The 21,082-nt window shown below is 44.2% G+C and overlaps 1 protein-coding gene across 2 annotated transcripts in view; it reads left to right on the top strand.

The window, feature by feature from the left end:
- acvr2ab (activin A receptor type 2Ab) overlaps positions 1-21,082 on the top strand; it is a 38,275-nt gene that overhangs the window by 11,950 nt on the left and 5,243 nt on the right. Inside the window, exons 2-11 of one of the 2 annotated variants that reach the window (XM_074664282.1) lie at positions 6,990-7,197; positions 7,849-7,982; positions 9,286-9,440; positions 13,654-13,677; positions 16,844-16,987; positions 17,433-17,576; positions 19,986-20,131; positions 20,229-20,343; positions 20,590-20,728; positions 20,815-20,945. In XM_074664282.1, coding sequence (XP_074520383.1) covers positions 6,990-7,197; positions 7,849-7,982; positions 9,286-9,440; positions 13,654-13,677; positions 16,844-16,987; positions 17,433-17,576; positions 19,986-20,131; positions 20,229-20,343; positions 20,590-20,728; positions 20,815-20,945 — 1,340 coding nt within the window. The remainder of the gene's footprint in view (positions 1-6,989; positions 7,198-7,848; positions 7,983-9,285; positions 9,441-13,653; positions 13,678-16,843; positions 16,988-17,432; positions 17,577-19,985; positions 20,132-20,228; positions 20,344-20,589; positions 20,729-20,814; positions 20,946-21,082) is intronic. The other variant, XM_074664283.1, reaches the window with a different exon arrangement.

The raw sequence follows: 21,082 nt of genomic DNA, 5'->3' as shown, positions 1-21,082 counted from the left end.
GTTGGCTGAATCATTGAAGTGTTAACACAGCTGGTGATGGAGGCATGCCAAGTGGACATTTATCAATGTAATGTCATGATATGTATTGAAACTGTGAGGTTTAAATGCAGCCTCTTTGCCAGGTGTTATTATTTTGCCATACTGCTAAACCTCACAGGAACAATACCGCTGAAGGATCCTTCGATTAATCACTCTTTCTCTTTCACCCGCCCGCTTTAGTTCCAGAGTAAAGAGCACAAAACCCCAGGGCGTGAGCTGGCTGCCATCCAAAGTGACTACGTTAAAGTTTTCTGCAACATTTGGCAGGTCGTCGGTGGTCATTTCCCACCCAGCATGCACCTCATCGCCCTGGCTGCACATCAGAGCAGCAGCAGCTCTTCTACCTCGCAGCCTCTCGCTCAGCTGATAAAGAGACGTGTTTGAATACACAGGATTTAATGCAGGCCTCTCCTGTGAGTTTTGTTTCCTCTGAGGAAGTCTGGCTCGTGTTGGAGATGGAGGAGGAGGTGGTGGAGAGGGAGACGGAGCGTGTCATTTGAGTAACTAAGTGAATTTGAGCCATTACTCAGCTCAGGCTTCTTACTGTCTCATAAAGTGATGTGCTTTGAGGACACATTTCTTAAAGTTACATTCTCCAATTTAGGAGATAATTGACAACGAACTCAGAAAAGAATCAGACATCTGAAACATAAACTTTGAGTTTCTGGATATGACGTAATCTTTCAATAACAACATTTTCGGCTCCTCGGGGAACAAAACAAAATGTGCTTCAACGAGTTTGGGCTCAGACTTAGCGCTGGTTGGATTCTGCACTTTGTCAAGGATGTAAAGTCTTGAACAGCAGGCTCTTCAGCTCTTATTTAAGTGTGAAGAAAATGATTTCATCGATTCTTCGTCTTTATATTTGAATGTATCCTAAAAGCAACCTGTCTGAGCCCACTTATCTCATTTACCGGCTTTGATTTTTGTGAAATATCCATAGCATTGCAGCGAATCTTCCCTCCACACATCATTTTTTGAACATTTAATCTCTGAAAGCTTGAATCAATTCTCTGGATACAGTTTCCTTTTGAAGCCTCAGGTGAATTGAGGCCAGCAGCGAGTTGGCTGTCAGCCTTCAGGTCTATCACGGTGCATCTCGCTATCAAAGAGGAAAGCTTCGCCCTCTCGTTGTGCTCGCCGTGTCACGGCCTCCCACTGTAACTCTCAGATTCAGCTGCTCTGAATTGACTCTACCTAGCGTGACCTCCTTGGCTGTCACACAAAAGATCGAGTTTTCAGCACCGGCTGCAGATAATCAGTCATTTCCTCCTGTCGCAGCATCACAACCCTTTCTGTCTTTATCCTACATGATCTCTGGAGAATTACATCTCCTGTTTGCATCCTAATTGTTCCTTAAAACTCCTGTCTAATTGCTTTATCTGATCACTCTGTGGCTGGAGGAGCATCTTTTTTAGGCTGTTTCTTTGAGTTTCCCTCGAATAGACGTGGAAAGAGCATTAGCGTTGTGCCTGAAATGTAAAAATGTAAAAGTCAGAGTGGATTTTCAGAGGCAACAGGCTGCGGGATGAAGGGGTGAAAGCAGAATGAAACCCCGGTGGATTGAGAAATGGGTCGGGTGTTTTCAGACGTTTTGCAGTGGGAGGCGTTGCAGAAATGTCCGCCTCTAAAGTAGGTCACGGTTAACCTTGATAAATCTCCTGTATGACTGGAAGAGAGAGGAAGGAGCCTCTATAAAATGTTATGTGGTCCATTTTTATTCAAGAGAAGAAAGGGACGTGTAAAGGGAGGGAAAGCTTTAAGGTGTTGTAGTGATTTGACTGATGGGCTCTGCCCCTTGTGAGCAAACATTCATCTTAAAGGACAAAGATTTCCTTTCTCTTCGCGGGGTGATCAATTAAACATCACAAAAACTCTTTGGTGTATTGTTGGAGTTTCTCACAGCTGAAGCATGAAGGCATATATTGTTCAAACACTTCTTTCTTTGCTAATTTAGCCCCAAGTGAGCTGACCTTCCACTGGGTCTCACATTATTTTTAATTAACAAGACGCGCTGATTAAGATTTAACCGCGTTCAGCTCTTTATTTCCCCTCCTTCTCGCACTTTTCTTCTGTTTCTTTCTCATTCTTCAGCGTCCACACTGTGTGAAACTTTCCTTTTAGCGTGTTATGAATTAAATATATGTTACAAGCATCATTACGAAGAGAATGACCTTGCTGGAACAACGTGCAGCTACATTCATCCATACTCTGTATTTCTTGCGTGATCTTTCTCGGCACCAACCTTATTACTGCAAACAAAGCGAGCCTGTGCCACTCATGTTTGACATTTCCATGCGTGAAATATTTCCTTAGACAAAGAGCTCCTCTCTCTTTATTGCCTGGATGTGTGCTCGTGGGTGGAAGCCCTATTGTATGTCCTCGCACAATTGCTCCGTGTAGGCTCTGCACTTGGTGACATTATCCGCTTTAGTGAACTCTGAGCAGAGACTTAGTCAGAAGATTGATTTCTCTGCTTTCTATCCTTCATATCCGCCATACTGCCACGCAGCTCTCTGCCCACCTTTGGCACACGGCTCTTATAGGCAGTCGCCTCGATTCAGAGGAGTGATTGATTTGCGCTCTCAACGGCTGTATTTACAACGCAGGGCTGCCTTTGCAGTTCACAGGGCTGGCAGCTGGTTCTCACACAGTAATACCTGAGGGGAGGCGTTATCAATGGAGCTGATGAGCTGTTGCAGCTTGTCTTGGCAAAAGAACAGAAAAAGTACAGCTTTAAGTCGTGCTTTTACTCTCAGAAGTACATTAGTCGACTGTCACTTTGGGTTTGGTAAAGTTTGCCTTCGTGGCCGTACTTTCTATCCAAACAATCAAAGCTTTGACGTAGAGGGAGGAGCAGAGTGAGGGCCACTGGAGACTGAAAAAACATGTTGAATCAATGACTGTAGGTGTTATTAATGAGGTGATAGCTTATCTCCAACAACCTCACGATTTGATACACATCACGACATCACAATATTGTGATATATTGCTATTTTCTGCATTGGTAACTATTTATACAGATACTGAACTTCAAAACATAAACTGTACAAGTTTTGTCACTTAAATTACTGTGACTATATTACTATATTTATATTATATTTGTTTTTTATCAGAATGAACAAAGTGTGAGCTCATGAACACCAATGAGCTTTTTGTTTGAAAATAGTGGCGACGAAGAAGAAGAAGGGGAGGTGCAGCGGAGCCTTGTTCTTTGACAATGTGCTCTTACTGAGGCTTTTGGTCGGCAAAGTAAATAGAAATAAAAGTACGGATTGACTGGGAAAAAGGACATGTTACAAACAATTCAGGAACTGTATAAACTCCCTTTTATTTAGGCTATAGTTTTTATTGTTTTTTTGTTTTTTTTTTGGTTTCGTTTTTCTTTAGAGACAGGGTCTATGTTTTTATTGTTCTTGATTAGTATTAATTATTTTTATTGACATGTATTTTTTTCTACAAGAGAGTCCATTTCATTTTCATTGTATTTTTTTCTTTCTTGTTTGTTAAATTTATTATATTTTTTGTTTAATTTATTTTATCTAAAAGATCCTGACCTTTTAATTACAGTTCAATACTCTTAAGAAATTAAAGTTTATTGCTTTTCATGTACTCACTTTATTATCCCATTTATCATAATTACATCAATGAAAATGGGAAAAAAAAATCAAAATAATATTGACAATAATATCTTTTATCGGCAATAATATTTTGGAAAATTATCGTCTAGCACAATTTGTTATCGTAAACTACTGTGACTATATTACGTATAAAAAATATAAAATTGCCCAAAACATGACTATCATTATTATTTATAGGTATCCTACACTGTAAAAAGTTAAATTAAAATGATTTTGAACTAACAGACCGAAGCAAGTCTGGCTCGGATTAGCTCTCTGGCGCCAACTACTGCAGTGGAGGTGTGAATGAGGTATTGTACTTCTAACTCACCCTAATTATGAATTTTTATTTTCACAAATATATCCATATTAAGAGCTGCAATATCATTTTTTTTCACAGCTCTGTTATCTCCACAGTGAAGAGAGCTGAAAAAACTTAGCTTTATGATGTTTTAAGTGCACAAAATATTTGCATCTACTCATGTTTCATGGAGCTCGCCTACAAATGATGGAGGAGGATGTACCACTCAGACTTTCTCTGACAGTTTGGGTTATCTTTCACCTTCATCTCTCTATATTTATCATGCATCAGTTCCTCTGTATTTGTTTCCTGCTGTCTGTGAGCTGCACGCTCATTATTATGACTCGCTTGTAGCAAAGTTGATACAGGAACGCAGGCTTCTCCGTCTGCTGCATTCATTGTAAATCACTCGGAGTAAAATGAAAATATATATGCAACAAGCATATTCAGCGTCCATGGGGAGCAGAGCTAGCATGGCTAATGTTGTTACCCCAGAAGTGGCTAATGAGCTAACCTCCAGCTTTACCTCTGCATGCATTCTTGTAATTATCACCTTCAGCTCCCAGGAGGGCCGGGGAAGGGATGGACGCCTTCGTGCCCATCCAGGACGAGCGGATGAACACAACCAGACGACTGCTGGAGGGATAAACTCAATAAACACAGGCGAAGATCTTTACACAGAATCCTCGCATCCATCATGGGATGCAGAATCACACCACAGAGAGAAGGTTATCTAAGGAGAGCGGCCAAGAAAAACATCAAACCTGATTCCTTATCTTTTGGAGCCTGGAGCTGATCTGCGGTTGAAAAATATAATCATTCATCACCGGTCACAGCAAAACATCTTTATTTTCTTACCTCGACTGGAGGCGAACAGCACCTGAAAGGCATGATGGGACATCTGAAGGCTTTTACCAAGTCCTTGATTTGAGTGAAGTAAACAATGTTTGCATTATTCCTCTCTGCGTGCCTTTCTCGACAGCGCTTTGTCACACTTCATCCTGCTGCAGATGCATCTTGCTAAAAGGCGTTTTGGCACAGCTCTGCTCTGGAAAAATACATTTCTCTTCGAGTTTCTCAGAGAAAATAAGTTTGCTTTTCTAACTAGGAGAACAGTTAAGAGCTGGAGAATGTGATATGTTTGCTTTGGGAGTTTTTACCACATGAACCACACACAAACTGATGTCATCTGCCCCTTGGCGTTATTTACGAGCACTTGCACGTTGATTTATTCCTGAGCCGTGATGTGATACAGTGCGGTTTCTCCTGTCGTCTATTTCTGCAGGTGTTTTGAAACATACATGTTAGTTTTCTCTGTGCATCGTCTGCTCACTCTCCTTTTTGCCTCGACCATTTGCTTTCAATCTTTCAGGCTACAGTTTGCAGCCGCACCTGTTGGTGTGAAATAGTTGAGGACCCTCATGGGAAAATAAATTTGACGAATAAGTGACCTCGCCTGCTCGTGAAGTAGCCACTCTCCTTCTCTTTTTCCGTCTACAGCTGTTTAAAGACCTGCGATGCTTTCAGGGCCCCTCGTCGGTATTAACTCGCTCTGCATAAGCAGCCATTTTATTGAAAAATACATGATCCTCCTAAAGGTAGCCTCCATTATGCAAGCTGAGCCCTAATTTCTGGAAGCTTCTGCAGTGACTGGAGTGGATGCGGTCAGGGAGGTGCAGGACACACTCCTCCTCTGCGACTTAATTTTCCTGGCAGGGGAGAGTGGATAATCATCATTTAAATTGGAGCATTATTCTTTATTTGCCCTGCACTTTCCTCTGAATTACGCCGCCTTTTGGCGCATTAGACGGGACAATAAATAAAAGGGGGAAGGTTCACAGGATTGCAGATGATTGCAGGATGGAAGAATAGAAAAAGAAGCAAATTTTAGCTAATAAACACATAAATAAGAGGCTTTTTGTGCAGTATGTTCTGCTAATAGCCTGGTTACATCTGCCTGGGAGCTTTTCTAACACAACAAAAAGACAACAGTTAAACACTTCTGCAAAAAAAAAAAAAGAAAAACACTCAGTGGAGACTCAAAGAGAGGAGATAAACCTGCCCTCATTTCCACATATTGAATGAAATCACAATGTGCATTCATTATGAGCACAGCGGGAAATGAGAGCAGTGCGTTAACAGCAAACTTTTCTGACTAATACCAAGAGCTTGAGGAAGTTTATAACCTTTTGACATGCGCACACGCCGTTCCTTTCCAGGGCGTGATGATGTGTTTTTCACACAAACAAGTTAAGTAATAGTTTCAAGAAAAAAAAAACAGATCGAAGAGGAAGCTGGCTGTCCAAGTGTGATTTCTGCTGTCACCTCTGAGTGAAAAAGAAATGAAATCACCTTAATAAAAACTGGAGTTACGTAGGAAGTGAATCCTGGCGTCCTGTGAGGGAAGACAAACGCGAGGCCGACCCTCTTCAGTCCCGTCAGCAGTCTAAAGTGGACTAACTCTCTGACAGGTGATGAGAGGCGGCGGCGGCAATGCTAAACTGACAAGCTGTCATGCAGAGTTTTCCTCTGGATATCGGTTTGCGAAAAAGCTGCCGCCTGGAAATCAGAGTCCCTTTTATTTTGGTGGGGAGGGAAACTATTGGCTCGCCGGTGAACAGGATTTTCTGCTTTTCTGTCTCTCCGTCATGCCCGGCTGGTTCCTAGTGTTCATGTTTGAAAAGCTCTCACTTTTCTGCACTTTATTGACTCTCCTTCCAGAGAAGAGGATTTTCCCTTCCCTAAATGTTTGTGTCTGCTTTATTTCACACTCTGAGCCCGTAAAGAAGTGTCCTTCCACCAGTTATTGATAAAAAATATAAATGATCTTCTTTGGGAGGAATATCGCTTTCATCTCCTCGCCTCAGTGGCTTGTAAATCTCCAAATTCAGAAGTTGTTTTTACAAGATTTTGAAGGTTTATCTGAAAAAGTGTTTGCAATAGAAGCTGTAATTTTTCTCCTGCAGTGAAGTCGGTGATGCATCGATTTTTCTATGTGAAGTAACGTCCTGTTTCTGTCCTTGTTCCAGGCGCCATCCTGGGACGCTCGGAGACGCAGGAGTGCGCGTACTACAACTCCAGCTGGGAGAAGGAGCGCACCAACCGCAGCGGCATCGAGCCCTGCTATGGCGAGAAAGACAAGCGGCGGCACTGCTTCGCCACGTGGAAGAACGTGTCCGGTGCCATCGAGATCGTCAAGCAGGGCTGCTGGCTGGACGACGTCAACTGCTACGACAGGTACGCCAAAAACATTCAACATTCAACATTCAAAAACTGCAAAAAAAAACCAAACATACGTCATGATTTATTAAATAAAATGTCATCCTCTCAATTTAAACTTCTCAAAGACAGCTCATGCTTTCATCTGGCTCTGCAGCAGGAGAAAATCAACCTCTTTGCACTTTTAAGTCCTTGCTGAAACACACTGTTGATACTAGACTTAAAAACACTTCATCGATGGTTTTATCCTAGCTTCCTCGCTCTGCTCCTGTTTGTCTTTGATTCCTGGGCGATAAAGTTGCTGTAGCCCGCACAGTTTGGGTACCTCTGCTCAGACGGCGCCGGCTCGCCTCCCTGGAGAGTCCAGAGCAAGTCGAGGGCGGCTGCCACTTCCTTTGGCTTTTATCTGATGACTGTGCGAGTGTGAAGGCTCGGTGTGTGTGTGATTGTTCGCGCACATGTGTGTTTATTTGCATGTGTGTGTATTGGTGGTGTGTGGGAGTTATTTTATAAATGTTGTTCCTTCACATCTCCTGCAGCAGAGGGGGTATAGAGAGGAAGGAGAAGAGTGTGTGTGTGTGTGTGTGTGTGATGTTCCATGTTTGCGTTCTGCACACAGAGGAGTTTTTTTCTCCTGGTTCCTGATTTCCTCCTGCCTGTCCTCTGCAGTAACGAGTGTGTGGAGAGGAAGGAGAGCCCCGATGTCTTCTTCTGCTGCTGTGAAGGCAACATGTGCAACGAGAAGTTCCTGTACGCTCCAGAAGCGCCCCCACAGAGTGACCCGCACCATTCGACCGCCTACAGTATGTACAGTCCAACATGTACTCACACACACACACGGATATGTTCCTCTGAATGTTCGCATCAGATTTAGATTTTGGATGTGCCAAAAGATGTTTTTTCCTTCCCCTTCTTCCCTCCACTTCCGTTTCATACTTTGTTTTTGCATTTCTCTCCTCTTCCTCTTAAATATTTGTCTATATTTATGATTAAACTCCTCAAAAACTAGCCTAAGATCTTGAAAATACTACATTTAACTTTTCCTAACCGCTGCTTATCCTTGTTGTACTTTGAGGACACAGCCCTTGACAAAGTGTGTGATGTAAGGCACTTGTGTTCTGGATATTTGCCAGCTGCTGAGCTTCCAGGTGTCAAAAAGCGTTTGAGGTAGCAAGACACACACCGGGGTCGACGTGGAGCTACTCTACCCTCGACAAAATGAAGTTAACGCTGCAAATTAAAACCGAAAACATTTCATTTAGACTTAATGCTTGAAATAAATGAATAATTTAAACATATTTGCATCTGATGCTATGAATGCATTGCATTTAATTCCATAACTGAGCTTCCCGTTCTCAACCGCTGCTTTAAGTGTAAGCACAGAGCCGTGTAATGATGCGTTTATTGCTGCTAATGCATTAGCATTACGTTTACTTAAGATGGTTTAATTTATGGCAGGCTCACGTCCAAATAATGCTAAAGAGTTAGCTCAGTGCTAGCAGCTCTTTCTTTGTCCTCACACCCATCACGTCTCTTTGCATTCCCTTGAAACCTGCAGACTCCCTGCAAAGACACCAAAAGCACCCTGATAGTCCCATGATGCAGCTGGTGCAAACCCCAGCGGCCCCCCGCGGTCTGCGTCCGGGGTGTGCGGTGCTTTGACAGCACTGCCGAATCAGACTGTCACACCTTGTGATGGGGAGGACAGGCTGAGCCAGCAGGCGTCACCCAGCGCCTCCTGCAGGGGTCGGACACAGTTCAGAGCTCTGTTATTTTTGGCAGGCGGATTACGTTATGTCACGAGATGGATTTGCTAATCCTGCTCTGTGTGTGTGTGTGTTGCATGTGTGTGTGTGTGTGGGTGTGAGTGTGTGTGCATGCTATGATATGATCCCTAAGCACAGTGGCAGTAAGCTGTGAGCACAGTTGCTGCAGCACTTAGAGATGATGTTGCACAGAGTCAGGGAAATCAGGCGTGATATTTACTTTAGCTTCCTTCGTTTTTTCTTTATTTTTTTATTTTTACAGCTGAATATTCTGCTCCTCTGAGGTTAAATTCATCATTAATGAGTCTATTTTGTAAATTTTCTGCTTCCCCCCTTACAGCCACCTCCAACCCATTCTCCCAGAAGCCCCAGCTCTTCAGCACTCTGCTCTACTCCCTGGTTCCCATCATCGGCCTGGCCGCCGTCGTCCTCTTCTCCTTCTGGATGTGGAGGCATCACAAACTGGCCTACCCGGCTGCCCTTGTCCCCACACATGTAAGTCTCACCAAGGTTGGAAAAGCACACTTCCTGTCCGCTCCTGCGTCCTCATCTTTGCTCCACAACACTCATCACTGCGCCGTGCTCTAGAGGTCACCTGTCAATCAAAGTGGCAGCGGGGACAGTGGTGTCCCCTTTCTTCAAAGTTGCTGTTGAAGCAGTTAGAGTTTCTCTTTTTGTCTGTTCAGCCGCGGTGGCCTCTGCATCCCATTTCATCTGTTAATTGCAAACAAAGGAGAAATGTAAAACGGTCCGGTTCCTGCTTGGATCAGAAGCTTAGAAACAAACAAAGAAATGACAAACAGTCCAAACCCGCCTCTTTACAACGCAGCGTGCAGAGACTGCTCGAGCAGCAAGGTTAAGAATCTCAAAGAGTTTATTGCTCAGCCTCAGCTCAGTCTGATTCAGGAGGTTTTATTTCCTTTTTTATCTGCATTAGTCAATGATCTTAGTTCCTCAAGCAGGCTGGAGTTTGCACAAGAAACTTGTGCTCTGCCTTCTCTTTTCAACTTTCCTTCAGCTTCAGAGACCGGCTTCTGAAGCAGCGGCTGCAGCAGCTTCATGTTGCTTTTAACTCCACAAAAACCTTCAGATGAATCTTTAAAATCCTTAATTTTGTGCATATTGTGCTAATTCCTGCGACCTACATCCCATAGTGGACTCATTCACCTTCCATCCCTCCTTACTTATTCACACATCAGTTATTCTTTTTCTCCAAGGCTAATTAGTAAGAGGGGAAAACCCTGTTGCTAGCTATTCTTCGCTTCATGTGAGTTTCATCATCTCTGCAAGCCTTCCTCACACTTCCAGATCTTCATTTCTGTACTCTGCATCTCTAAAACCCTGATTCACACTGTTTTTTTTCCGTGTCTGAGGCAGTTGGAGCTGAAGAGCGAGCGTATACTCTCTGCTGCTCGGCGGCAGGGGAAAAAGAAAACCCATGCAGAGCCTCCACAGTATGGAAGAGGAGTCAGGGGCCTCTGCATTATTGATGAGGCTTTATATAGGCAAACAAAACTAAACACAGAGGCGCTCAGAGCTCTGCCTCAGAGGATGGATGGTGGTGGGTGGCTGGGTAGGTGGGAGGGGAGCGCGTGGGAGGAGAGTGAACAGAGACATGCAATTCTCTCTGCTAAGTTATTGTATTTGCACAGTGCTAAAGCATAGAAAGAGAAGATAAAGAGACAGTGATACAATACAGTCAGGAAACAAATGCTAATGTGCTCAGGAAGAAGCTGCACGGCGAGGAAACATCTTACCTGGAAAGATTTTATGAATGAATAAATAAAGTGCAGAAAACACAAACAGGAGGATCAGATAACGAAGGATGACACCGTGGAAAAAACAAACAGCTGAAATATTCATAAAATCACAAGGAGGAGAAAATGAAATGAAATCGCCGAGATGGAAGAAATGAAGTCATGCTGGATGTGTGCTCTCTCACAGGAGTGTGTTAGTGCATGAATGAGTAGGTGTACAAGGACGGGAGATGGAAAGGAGGTCACGCGTACAGGAATGTATTTAAAAGTCAGCTCATATCCTTTTCTGTAAGGAGCTAATGCAGTAAACCCCACCCGGCTGCTCCATGAAGGAGGCGAAAACAAACTCATCTAAAACACATCACATTTCTGTGGCGTCTGCAGCTTGTTTGGTGCTTGATTAAAGCAGGTTTTTCAATATAGGAGATGGAGGAGTCCCATGGAGAGCTGAGAGATAGATGCAGCAGGAGGGAGATGTGGAGGGATTTATTTCTCTCTTCTTCTTCTTCTTTTTTTTTCACGTTGTTGTTGGAGAATGTGTGTTTGTGTTGCACCACGGGCTGGATTAAAAAAGCAGAGGTGACTCCTGAAATCACTCAAACAGCTCACTCACAGAAAGTCTGTAGGGAGTAAAAAACACGCCATGCAACACCTGGCTGATGTAATCACACCTGTGTTTATAAAAAGACCTTACAGGAGCTATTCTGCTCGATACGATACCTGACAGGTGAAAACAAGCTGTTAGAAAGGACACATGGTGTGAAATCAACACACCTGACATCAAGCTGGTATAGATTTTCTTAAAGCACGTTTCGTTGTCCGTTATTCAAACTATTTAAGAAGTTTCAGTCACACTCGCTACACCTGGAGTCTGGAGTTGAATTTCAGAGTCTTTCTGCTTTCCTTGATTAAAAAGTTCTGTCTCTGAAGAGATCCTTTTGTTAGCGTTGTCAGACGGTTTTAAAAAACAACATTAGCCTGTCAGCGTTTTGGAAAAGGTCCAAACCATTTCTCGCACATTAGTCACTTCAATCCAAAAACGATGTTGGGAAAATAAGCCGCAGGTTTAAAGTTCTGAAACTGTGCAGAGAAACTTTTAATCCATCTTTTTTCAGAGCATCCAGAGTGAATGCCTCATCATGCTTGTTTCTATACAGCCCTGCATTCATCAGCACATAATGCACGCTTCTTCGTCATGTATTTTTAATGCGACACTAACAGATTGGTCTCACCTGTTGCTGCGCAGCTTTTAAAGCATGCTGAGTGGACAGGAAGTTATTGGAGTTGTTCATCACAGGTGTTGGTAGTAATGGTCCATTTTGGAGCCAACTCCAAGGCTGCGTCTTTGATAATGGGCCGGGCTCTGCATCACACTGCACACATTTAATCTAAACCTCTAATTAAAAGGAGGAATGTGATTATGTCAGGAACGAGAGGAAAGCAGTCTGAAGAGAGCGGAAACAAAGATGTGACACACGCACAATGAGGATTTCTGATTCCTGTCGTCTTCTGCTTTTTCTATTTCTGATTCGAGATGTCAATAAAATGAGCTCAATTTGCAGAAAACTTCTCGTGCTGCAGATACTCCATTGCACGTCCAAATTTAGAAGCGCAGGAAGCGATCAGCCCCTGAATTCTTCACGCTGTATGATTCCCTTTGCAGAAAATGATCCTAAAGTTGGTCAGAGGAAAAACGACGTTAAGCTGCAGCCGTTATTTTCTTTCCAGGGTAATGAAACATGCAGTCTTCATGATGCACAAGTAATTGTTCCCACTTAATGATCATTAACAGATCCATTACCACGGCTCTGTTCTTTTAATTTTACGAGGAGAGGCTCTGGAGGAAGAAAGCGCCGACCTCCTGCTGTACTTTCACACAAAGTCGTGAGCTTTACATTCGTCCAGGAGAGAAGTGGGGGAGGACTTCATAAAAGTGAAGTAGGGTTTATCACATTCGAGGCACGTTTGATTTTCCTGCTCTAATACTTTATTGACGCCCCTTTAGAGGATTAAATTCGGTGTGAAACGCAGAGAATTCTCCTCAGCAGAGTAACTTTATTGCAGGCTGTCATTTTGTCGTAATCACAGTCCATCGTGAGCTGCATATTTGCCACCAGGCCTCCGTTATTCACACCACAGTGCAAAGTGGAGACCAACTGGAATTGATTCTGTCTGAGTACACAGACCCACAGCTTTCACACCGCGCACTTTAACACAAGTCTCGCCTTTAATTTCTGATCCTGGTCCATGTGCCCATTGATTCTGGGCTGAATCTCATCATTTGTTTTATTATCCAGCTCCTCACGTCTTATTCTGCCGGCGTGCAGGTATTCGAGACAGTTTGAATGAGCCTGGAGACTCTTGTTATCCTGAAAATATATTTGTAAAATCATTTTACACGAACAACTCTTCGTTTCTGGCCTCTCCTGTTGAACGTAAAAGCATTTTGTTTCCGTCTGAAGAAAGACATTATCCAGCTCTTGTTGAGAACATTTTTGTGTGTGATTTTTCACAGTCTGAGCTCTCGGTTAATCTCCTTTCATTCGCTGTCTTTACCCAACGTTTCAGTGTCTTTGTGGGAACACTTTTATGCGTTTGTCATCAGGGGGGCTTTCGCTCTGAACTCTGCATTTCTGTTTGTTTGCTTTCTCTGTGATCCAGGAACATTTTTGTTGTTCCATTCAAACATTTTTCAATCCATCTTCTGTTGCTGTCTCATTTGCAGTCCTGAAAATGTGTCATCTTGCTTATTAACACCTCTATAATCCAGCCCTGTGACCCTCCATGTGCCCTGAACCATAGCTTCCCCTTCCTCTGGTCTGGAGTGCGAGGAGGAACAAAAGGTTGCTCAGGGACGAGCCGTCATCTCTACCTTTTATCTGCCTCTTTTTCATCCACTAACTGACAGACAATAATTTCTCTGTTTGCTTCTTATGTTCCTTTTCAACAAGCACGCCTTTCACATTATGGTGGAGGTAAGAGCAGTTCAATTGAAGTTGAAACACTGTCAGTTTTTCCCCGTTTTGGGTTCAGAGCTTGGAATGAATCCTCCACTTCAATCCCAGACCACCATTTTGTTCTTTTTATGCTTTTTCAACAGCATCGTAACACATTTCTGTCTGTTATTTTATTTCCTCTGCCTGGGTTTGTTGCATGGACGGATTTCTTTGTTGCTCCCTGCTGGTAATGTATTGTGCATGGTGGGAAAAAAAAAAAAAAAAAGCCAGCACGGCTCCGAATGCAGCCCTCTTTTTTGTATGAATGTCCACCTTTAAATGTTTATGTAACGCATTGTGTGTAATGTGACCCAGTTTCCAGAACGGTATCTGCTCAGACCTATGGCTCACCGCGCTTCCTGTGTGCAGGGAGACAGAGCAGAAACTGAAATTGCAGCCTGATTTTTCCATCTTAAAAGCAGACTGAGGAGGAGAGCAGATACATTTTGCATAAGTAGGAGAATTGCCACTTACCTGGAACATGTTTCAAGTCAGAGAGTGTAAATTACTTAAGTAGAAGAGGAGCATAAGCCTTAGTAAATGTGCTTTGGCTGGAATTTATTACAGAGCAGAAGAAGAAGAGCTGCAGACATCTCGAAAATGTAGAAGGAATCTCTTTAAGGTCACAAAAACAAGCCTGAGTGTTTTGGAAGAGGCAAAGTTTTGTGGTAGTACCAACCGCAAACTGTGACCTTAAATGAAGAGGAGTTTCTGTCAAGCATCACAGGAAAGCAAAGCAGCCTTTAAGACCCGTTGTGACGTTTTTAATGAAGGTGTAACCTGATTAGGCAACGGGAGACGGGTGAGGGTTGGGAAGAACGGCGTGAAGCAGCAGTTTCTGTTTTCCTGTTTCCTGTGGTCTGCTGACGAAGTGTAATGCGCCCCCGTTTGAGGCCACGGCGCCCTGTGATCGGACAAGGGATCCGGTGACTCCCGAGGGAGGCTGTGCCGGGCCAGGCCGGGCTGAGCCGGGCTGGGTCTTCTCGTCAGCCCGGAAGAGTGACGAGAATTTCAGACGCAAAGACAGAGAAGAGAGTTTTTGATTCCCATCATCCTCCTCGTTTTCAGGTTCCTTTAATGCACTTAACAGATGCAGAGAGACAAACCTGTGAAAGTTTACGTCCGTTATTTTGGTGCCTACAATGTGCTTTTCAAAGATGTTTCTCAAGGTGCCAAGTAGAGGCCGTTTGGGCCGCTCTGCAATCCAACCTCAGAGCCATCGTGGGTAATTTTCCCCGCCGTTTGGCTGCTTTTCAGTGTGAAAGCAGCGTGTAGAGACAGCAGGTCTGCCTCACAGCTCTGTGCTAGAGGGAAAAGACTTCAAGTAAACACCCGAGTTCCCACTCCAATCCTGCAAACCCCCCTTTCACTGAGACACCCTGCTCAACGTGCAGGACAAATCTACGGCTGCTATTTTATGATCTGAAACAACCTGAGCAGTTTGGTCATCGAGGAATGCAGATTACAGAGAGTACAACAGGTATTAACAAGGCGACGAGTCTTTGCGATGTTTGCAAGGCTCCACTTTGAAGCGAAAGCTAACTTAACCCTTCATTAATGCTCTGGATATCAGTGCAAACACTCCTTTGTATCGCAGGTTTAACGTTCACTGTGGGCTAGCATGTTAGCATGCAATCACTCACTGACAAACAAACCGTTTCGTGCAGAGTTCCTGCAAACACAAAACATTTCAAGTCAAACAGATGATATAAGACTGATCTGAGAGCCTGAAACCTTTAATTACACAAGTAACTGATCAAATCTGAGTGATCTACACTTTGCTCCTGCAGCCGTCTTGTCAGGACAGGTGGTGAAAGTGAAGCCACTTCTTCCTGTTTTTATCACTCGGCTGTTAAACCCTTTCTCGCTCCGGCCTGTACCGTGGAAATCACCATTATTTATCTCATTAAGCAGATTTTCTTCCTCATACTTTTCGTCTTAAACGCCAGACTTCATACCTCAAAGCGTGGGCACTCAGCGAGGAGTTTGAAACCTGAAATTGAGGAAAGCTTTTGATATATTGTCTCTGTGTGTGAGTGGATCCTGTGGGCCTCAGGGTCTTGAAACTTGCTCCAGCTTATCAGGCACCGTGTAAGCCTTCAGTTCAAGTAAAAACATGAACATCTCCGGTGTTGCAGAGGGGAATGCGTCTCCTTTTTTTCCCCCCTGACAGCAGAGTCATGGAGGTAAAGACGAGGATTTTACAGCAGCGTATCTGGTTTCATCAAAGGCCATCCGTCATGTGCTCGTCTTTCTCCTCCACCTTTCATCCTTTCTGGAAATGTGACTCCCTTGCTCACTGCATGCTTCTGTTTAACCTTCTTCTCTCTGGGTCTTTCTATCCTGGCTCAGCCTCTGTCCTTCCCTGTGAAGTCACATGTGAAAGTGATCAGCTTAATCCCGATCACCAGCTGTGTTTAACCTACTTTAGATTTGGAACACTCGCCTTCCTCGCTTCCTCTTTTGTTTATATGGGATTAGCATGAGCACACAGCACACGCATGAAGTTTGACCCGCCAGGGTTACACACGACATCTTCACCGAAACACACACACTCTTTTTATATCCTCTGCAGCTCGCTGGATTCAAACTGGCAACCTTCCAGTGAAAGTCCCACTTCTGTAAAACCCCCGAGCAAGTGCAGCCCTGGAAGTTTAATTGAATTTCTAATGATTTAATCTAAAACCCTGCTTGCTATGCTGTGCCTTCCCTGCCAAAAAAAACGGCACAGTAATAACAATATTAAACATGCAGCACTTCCTAAACTTTCCAAAGTGCTTTAACAATCGAGTAAAGCAAACAGCAGACCCGCAAAGCAAACAAAGCCAGTTAAAAAGGAAAGCAGTGATGCAACACAGCATCAAATATAAACCAGGCTAAAAACAGCTTTTTGGCAAAAATATTATGAAGCATCATCACATAAAAGAGAGTCTATAAAAGTAATTTGTAAGTCGTGATTGAAGATGTGAAGATGATCGTGATTCTGCTGGCCTAAGCTCCTCAGGCACGCTGTCGCCGAGCCAAACAGCCCGGTCACCTTCACTCTAAGCCAATGCTATTTTAATGCCCTGCAAAAAAAAAAAAAAAAGAAGAAGAAGAAAGAATAACACTGTCCTCCCTCTGTTGTTCCTCTCCCCCCCTGCAGGACCCCGGACCCTCTCCCCCGTCTCCCGTTTTGGGACACAAGCCTCTGCAGCTCATTGAGGTGAAAGCCAGGGGGCGCTTCGGGTGTGTGTGGAAGGCGCAGCTGCTGAACGACTACGTGGCGGTGAAGATCTTCCCCATTCAGGTGCGTTCCTGACGACCTCTGACCCTGAAATCTGTTGATAAGGCAAACAGAAAAGCTGCAGATTACACGGTGTTGCAACACAGAACACAAACTGAAAGAGACGATAAGCTTGTTTACTGATTTCAGACTTTATCTGCTGTTTTAAAACGCAGAGGATCAGAAAAATCTCATCATCTGAGAGGCTGAATTACAGGTTTTCTCAGTCGGGAATTCTTCTTTGAGAACAATCTGAGCAAAGAAACACTTAAAGTGGATTACACTACAGCATCTGCAGCTGGAGCAATCTCCAAAAGTGTGATAACTAAGGTTTAAAAATGCCAGACCTTTCTTTCATCAACTCACCCGTCACAGAATATGTCCTGATGAAGCTAAACAAGCTGCTGTAGTAAATTGTTCGGCCTGATAACAGAAATAACACCTGCTTCTGTCTCTCTGCTCCGTGTAGGACAAGCTGTCTTGGCAGAACGAGTATGAGATCTACAGCGTGAGCGGCATGAAGCACGACAACATCCTCCACTTCATCGGTGTGGAGAAGAGGAACAACAACCTGGACCTGGAGCTGTGGCTCATCACCGCCTACCACGACAAGGTACGCTGTCACGGAGCGAGAGATGTACCAACAACAACCCGCTGTGCTTATTCTTATATTTATCGATCCGTGTTTTCAGACTTGGGCTGGAAGTTTTACTCGAGAGAAGTTTGGTTCAGCTCATTCCTCATCATCTTTAGGATGTGAGATAAAAACAGGAAGTGCAGATTAAACAAGAACATTTTCTGTCTGCTTAACACATGGACGTGCACTCCTGACATAAACCAGATCCTTTAATTTAGGCTGTATTTGAGGCATTTCCAGTAATAAATACCAAAATATTTCCCTTTAAAGCAGCTTTTCTTCTAAAATAAAACGTCAGCTAAGCCAGCTTTAACTCAGCACTTCCTGCAGCGGGCAGAAACACCAGACGAGACGGTGAGTTTCCCTGCAGCGACCACGCTGAGGCCCGAAACAAACTCAAACAAGTCCCTGAAAACGAACAGTAGAGATGTTAAATAAAGCCTGATTATGACTGTCATTATTGCTTGCTTTGCTCTTCCAAATTAGCAAATAATCAAGTTTTGAGAAGTGAGACTTCTCCAGAAAAGTATCGTGCAGTCGAGGTTTGAGGAGACTTTCAAACAGATGCAAATCTTTCTTTGCATATCAACAAATGTTCGTTTTCTCGCCTGGCTTCCTCTCCTAATCAGGTTTAATAATGTCCATGTAAACACAGCCACTTTGTTTATTAGTGATGCTTCTTGTTGCACGCTGATCTGAATACCTTCAGGACAGACTGCTGCACACGTAAAAGAGGAAACTTACATGACTCCTTCACCCTGGATTGATTCAGCGTCTGCCTTTTAAACTAATCCATAACTACAGTTTTCTACACGCTGATTTGTCTTTTCTAAAGCTTGTTTATCCTCACAAAGTGGACTTCTTGGCCCCGTTGTGCTTCATTTACCTCTCATTCACTGCTCTTTGTAGCGGTTTTGGAGCTTTAAGTGCCCCTGTGTGTTTCGAGGGTCATTACAGACGAAGTGGAGTGATTCTCTTACGCTTCGCTTGCTTGAATTTCTCAGCCAGGGCCAAGAATTTGAATCCTCGTGCTTAAGAAAACCATCCCTGCGTGAATAAAGGTAGAAAAATTAAAGGCTGAGCGGGGTGTGGTGGCGGCGGCGAGGCTTTAACCCAGCAATTCAGCTCTTAGAAAGCCACTTAACCCTGCAGCAGCCCTACAAGTGCTCCTCTGATTTGTAGCAGCTCTCCAGGACGAAATAACACTGAAGGAATGTCTTTCAGAGGATTTTTAGGTAGTGTCGCACTGCATGCTGCTAAGTGCCTCATCCAGCAGGCTTCGGATGACTCTGTTTTATTTTATAACACAGAATTTAACCGACATAAGCTCTTCCCTGCGTCCAGCTATGTGAGAACAGGTGTCAGAGTCGGTTTGGGCTGAAGCTCAGCTTGTGTAGCACAGCTGGAGACGTGATTGCAGAGTTCAGCGTCTTCCTGACAGCTGATTTATGCCTTCATGTTTGATGCATCGCAGCAGCTTTGTGCCTTTGTGTTTCCAACATGCAGCAGCTTGCTTTTAAAGAAACAGGCTCTCAGGAACTACCTGTGACTAACCTTTTTTATCTGATCATGCATATCAAAAATCATCGACAGCTTGTCTTGGAAAAGTCTTTGGATTTAACATTTTTAAAGATACAAACACAGAAAGCATCCAAACTGATTAAAATCCTTTATGTGTGGGTGCTGCCTGCCCCCTGGTGGCTGCTCCAGATACTGCATCTGTCTTTGGCCTCAGCAGAAGTGACCTTGTATTGTATTGACATACGTTATGTAAGAGCAGAGATGTTGTGTAAGGAGAAGAAACCAAACGGATGCAGTTTGAACATCTTGGCTGTGAAATCCTCCTTTAATGCCAGCGATGTGTTCAAATATTTATTTAAAGCCTGGACATGAATGATCATCTCAGCATGCATAAAGGGATGTTGGTACATTTGAAGGCCTAAAAACCTAATTTAATCCCATGGTGTCGACACTCGACGTCCTGATCAGCCGTAGCTTTTATCTGTCTCTGTGTCGTTTACCTTATTTCAACCACAATTCTTTTAATGCCAAGTCCCCTGTGTGTGAAATACGATACTACCCACAAGCTCTCCATCCATTAGGGATGCTGGTGTTACCATGGAAACCCCTTCCTGCTCCAGCCATCTCTATACGGTTATGAAGCGTTATATATATATATTCCCGCTTTTACTGCTGAATCACTTTCTTGACATTTCTCGACGTGTTGAGTGGGTAATTTCACGGCGAGAAGCGAATTAATCAGATGAGTATCGAAACGTATTCATGATCTTTTGTCAGAGAGAGTTTTGAAGCTTCGAAACCTTTCGTCGGTTTGATTTTACGCTCTTACTTTGAGCTTGTGTTTCCTGTTTTTTCCACTTCCAGGGCTCGCTCACAGACTACCTGAAGGCCAACGTGGTGACGTGGAACGAGCTGTGCCACATCGCCCAGTCGGCGGCACGCGGCCTGGCCTACCTCCACGAAGACATCCCCGGGCACAAAGACGGACACAAGCCGTCCATCGCTCACAGGTGAGGTCACGACATCAGGTTTCCTCTGCGCTCTTTGACAGATACTCACCTCCTGATGACTTAAACATGACGCTGCTGGTTTCTTCTCTCCTCTCAGGGACATTAAGAGTAAGAACGTGCTGCTGAAGAATAATCTGACGGCCTGCATCGCCGACTTCGGCCTGGCTCTGAAGTTTGAAGCAGGAAAATCAGCGGGAGACACTCACGGACAGGTGGAGTTTACAGTTCCTAATCTGTTTTCATTCTCTCCTGTCTAAATATTTTTAAATATTTACAGGAACATGCTGAATTTGTGACTGTTTTTTTGTATGTTTCTGCCGACTAAGCGTCCCCCTCCCTCTCGTTTTTCGCTGTGTCATGACTTTCCTCCTCCGCTCAGCTCCTGCTTGTTTTTCTGCTCATGTTCTGTCCTGACGCTGACCTCTGACCTCCTGAGCTGTGTCTCTTTGATCCTGCAGGTGGGAACACGGCGCTACATGGCTCCTGAAGTCTTGGAAGGCGCCATCAACTTCCAGCGGGACTCCTTCCTGCGTATCGACATGTACGCCTTCGGTCTCGTCCTGTGGGAGCTCGCGGCGCGCTGCACAGCCGCTGACGGTGAGACTGAGCGCCGGTGTTGTTTGAGCTGTGCTCTGTGTTTTTCTTTTTTGGGATGACTCTGTATTCTGCTCGTGTGTCGACAGGCCCGGTGGATGAGTACATGCTCCCGTTTGAGGAGGAGGTGGGTCAGCATCCGTCTCTGGAGGACATGCAGGAGGTGGTGGTTCATAAGAAGCTGCGGCCCTGCCTCAGAGACTGCTGGCAGAAACACACGGTGAGGAGGAGGGCTGAGTTTTTCTGATGAGATGTTCAGGGACTTTTCTGGAAGCAGATGGTGAATAATCCGAGGTAGCTGTGAATCAAATCAGCAGAAGACGTCTGAAAGAAAAGAAGGTTTGAGTTTTATCTCTG

The sequence above is a fragment of the Halichoeres trimaculatus genome, unplaced genomic scaffold, assembly GCF_033239565.1.
Source record: "Halichoeres trimaculatus isolate MK-OKI-2021-1 unplaced genomic scaffold, fHalTri1.1 fHalTri1_scaffold_24, whole genome shotgun sequence".
NCBI lineage: Eukaryota > Metazoa > Chordata > Actinopteri > Labriformes > Labridae > Halichoeres > Halichoeres trimaculatus.
The sequence above is the reverse complement of the archived record's forward strand: the minus strand, read 5'-3'. Positions and strand labels throughout refer to the sequence as shown.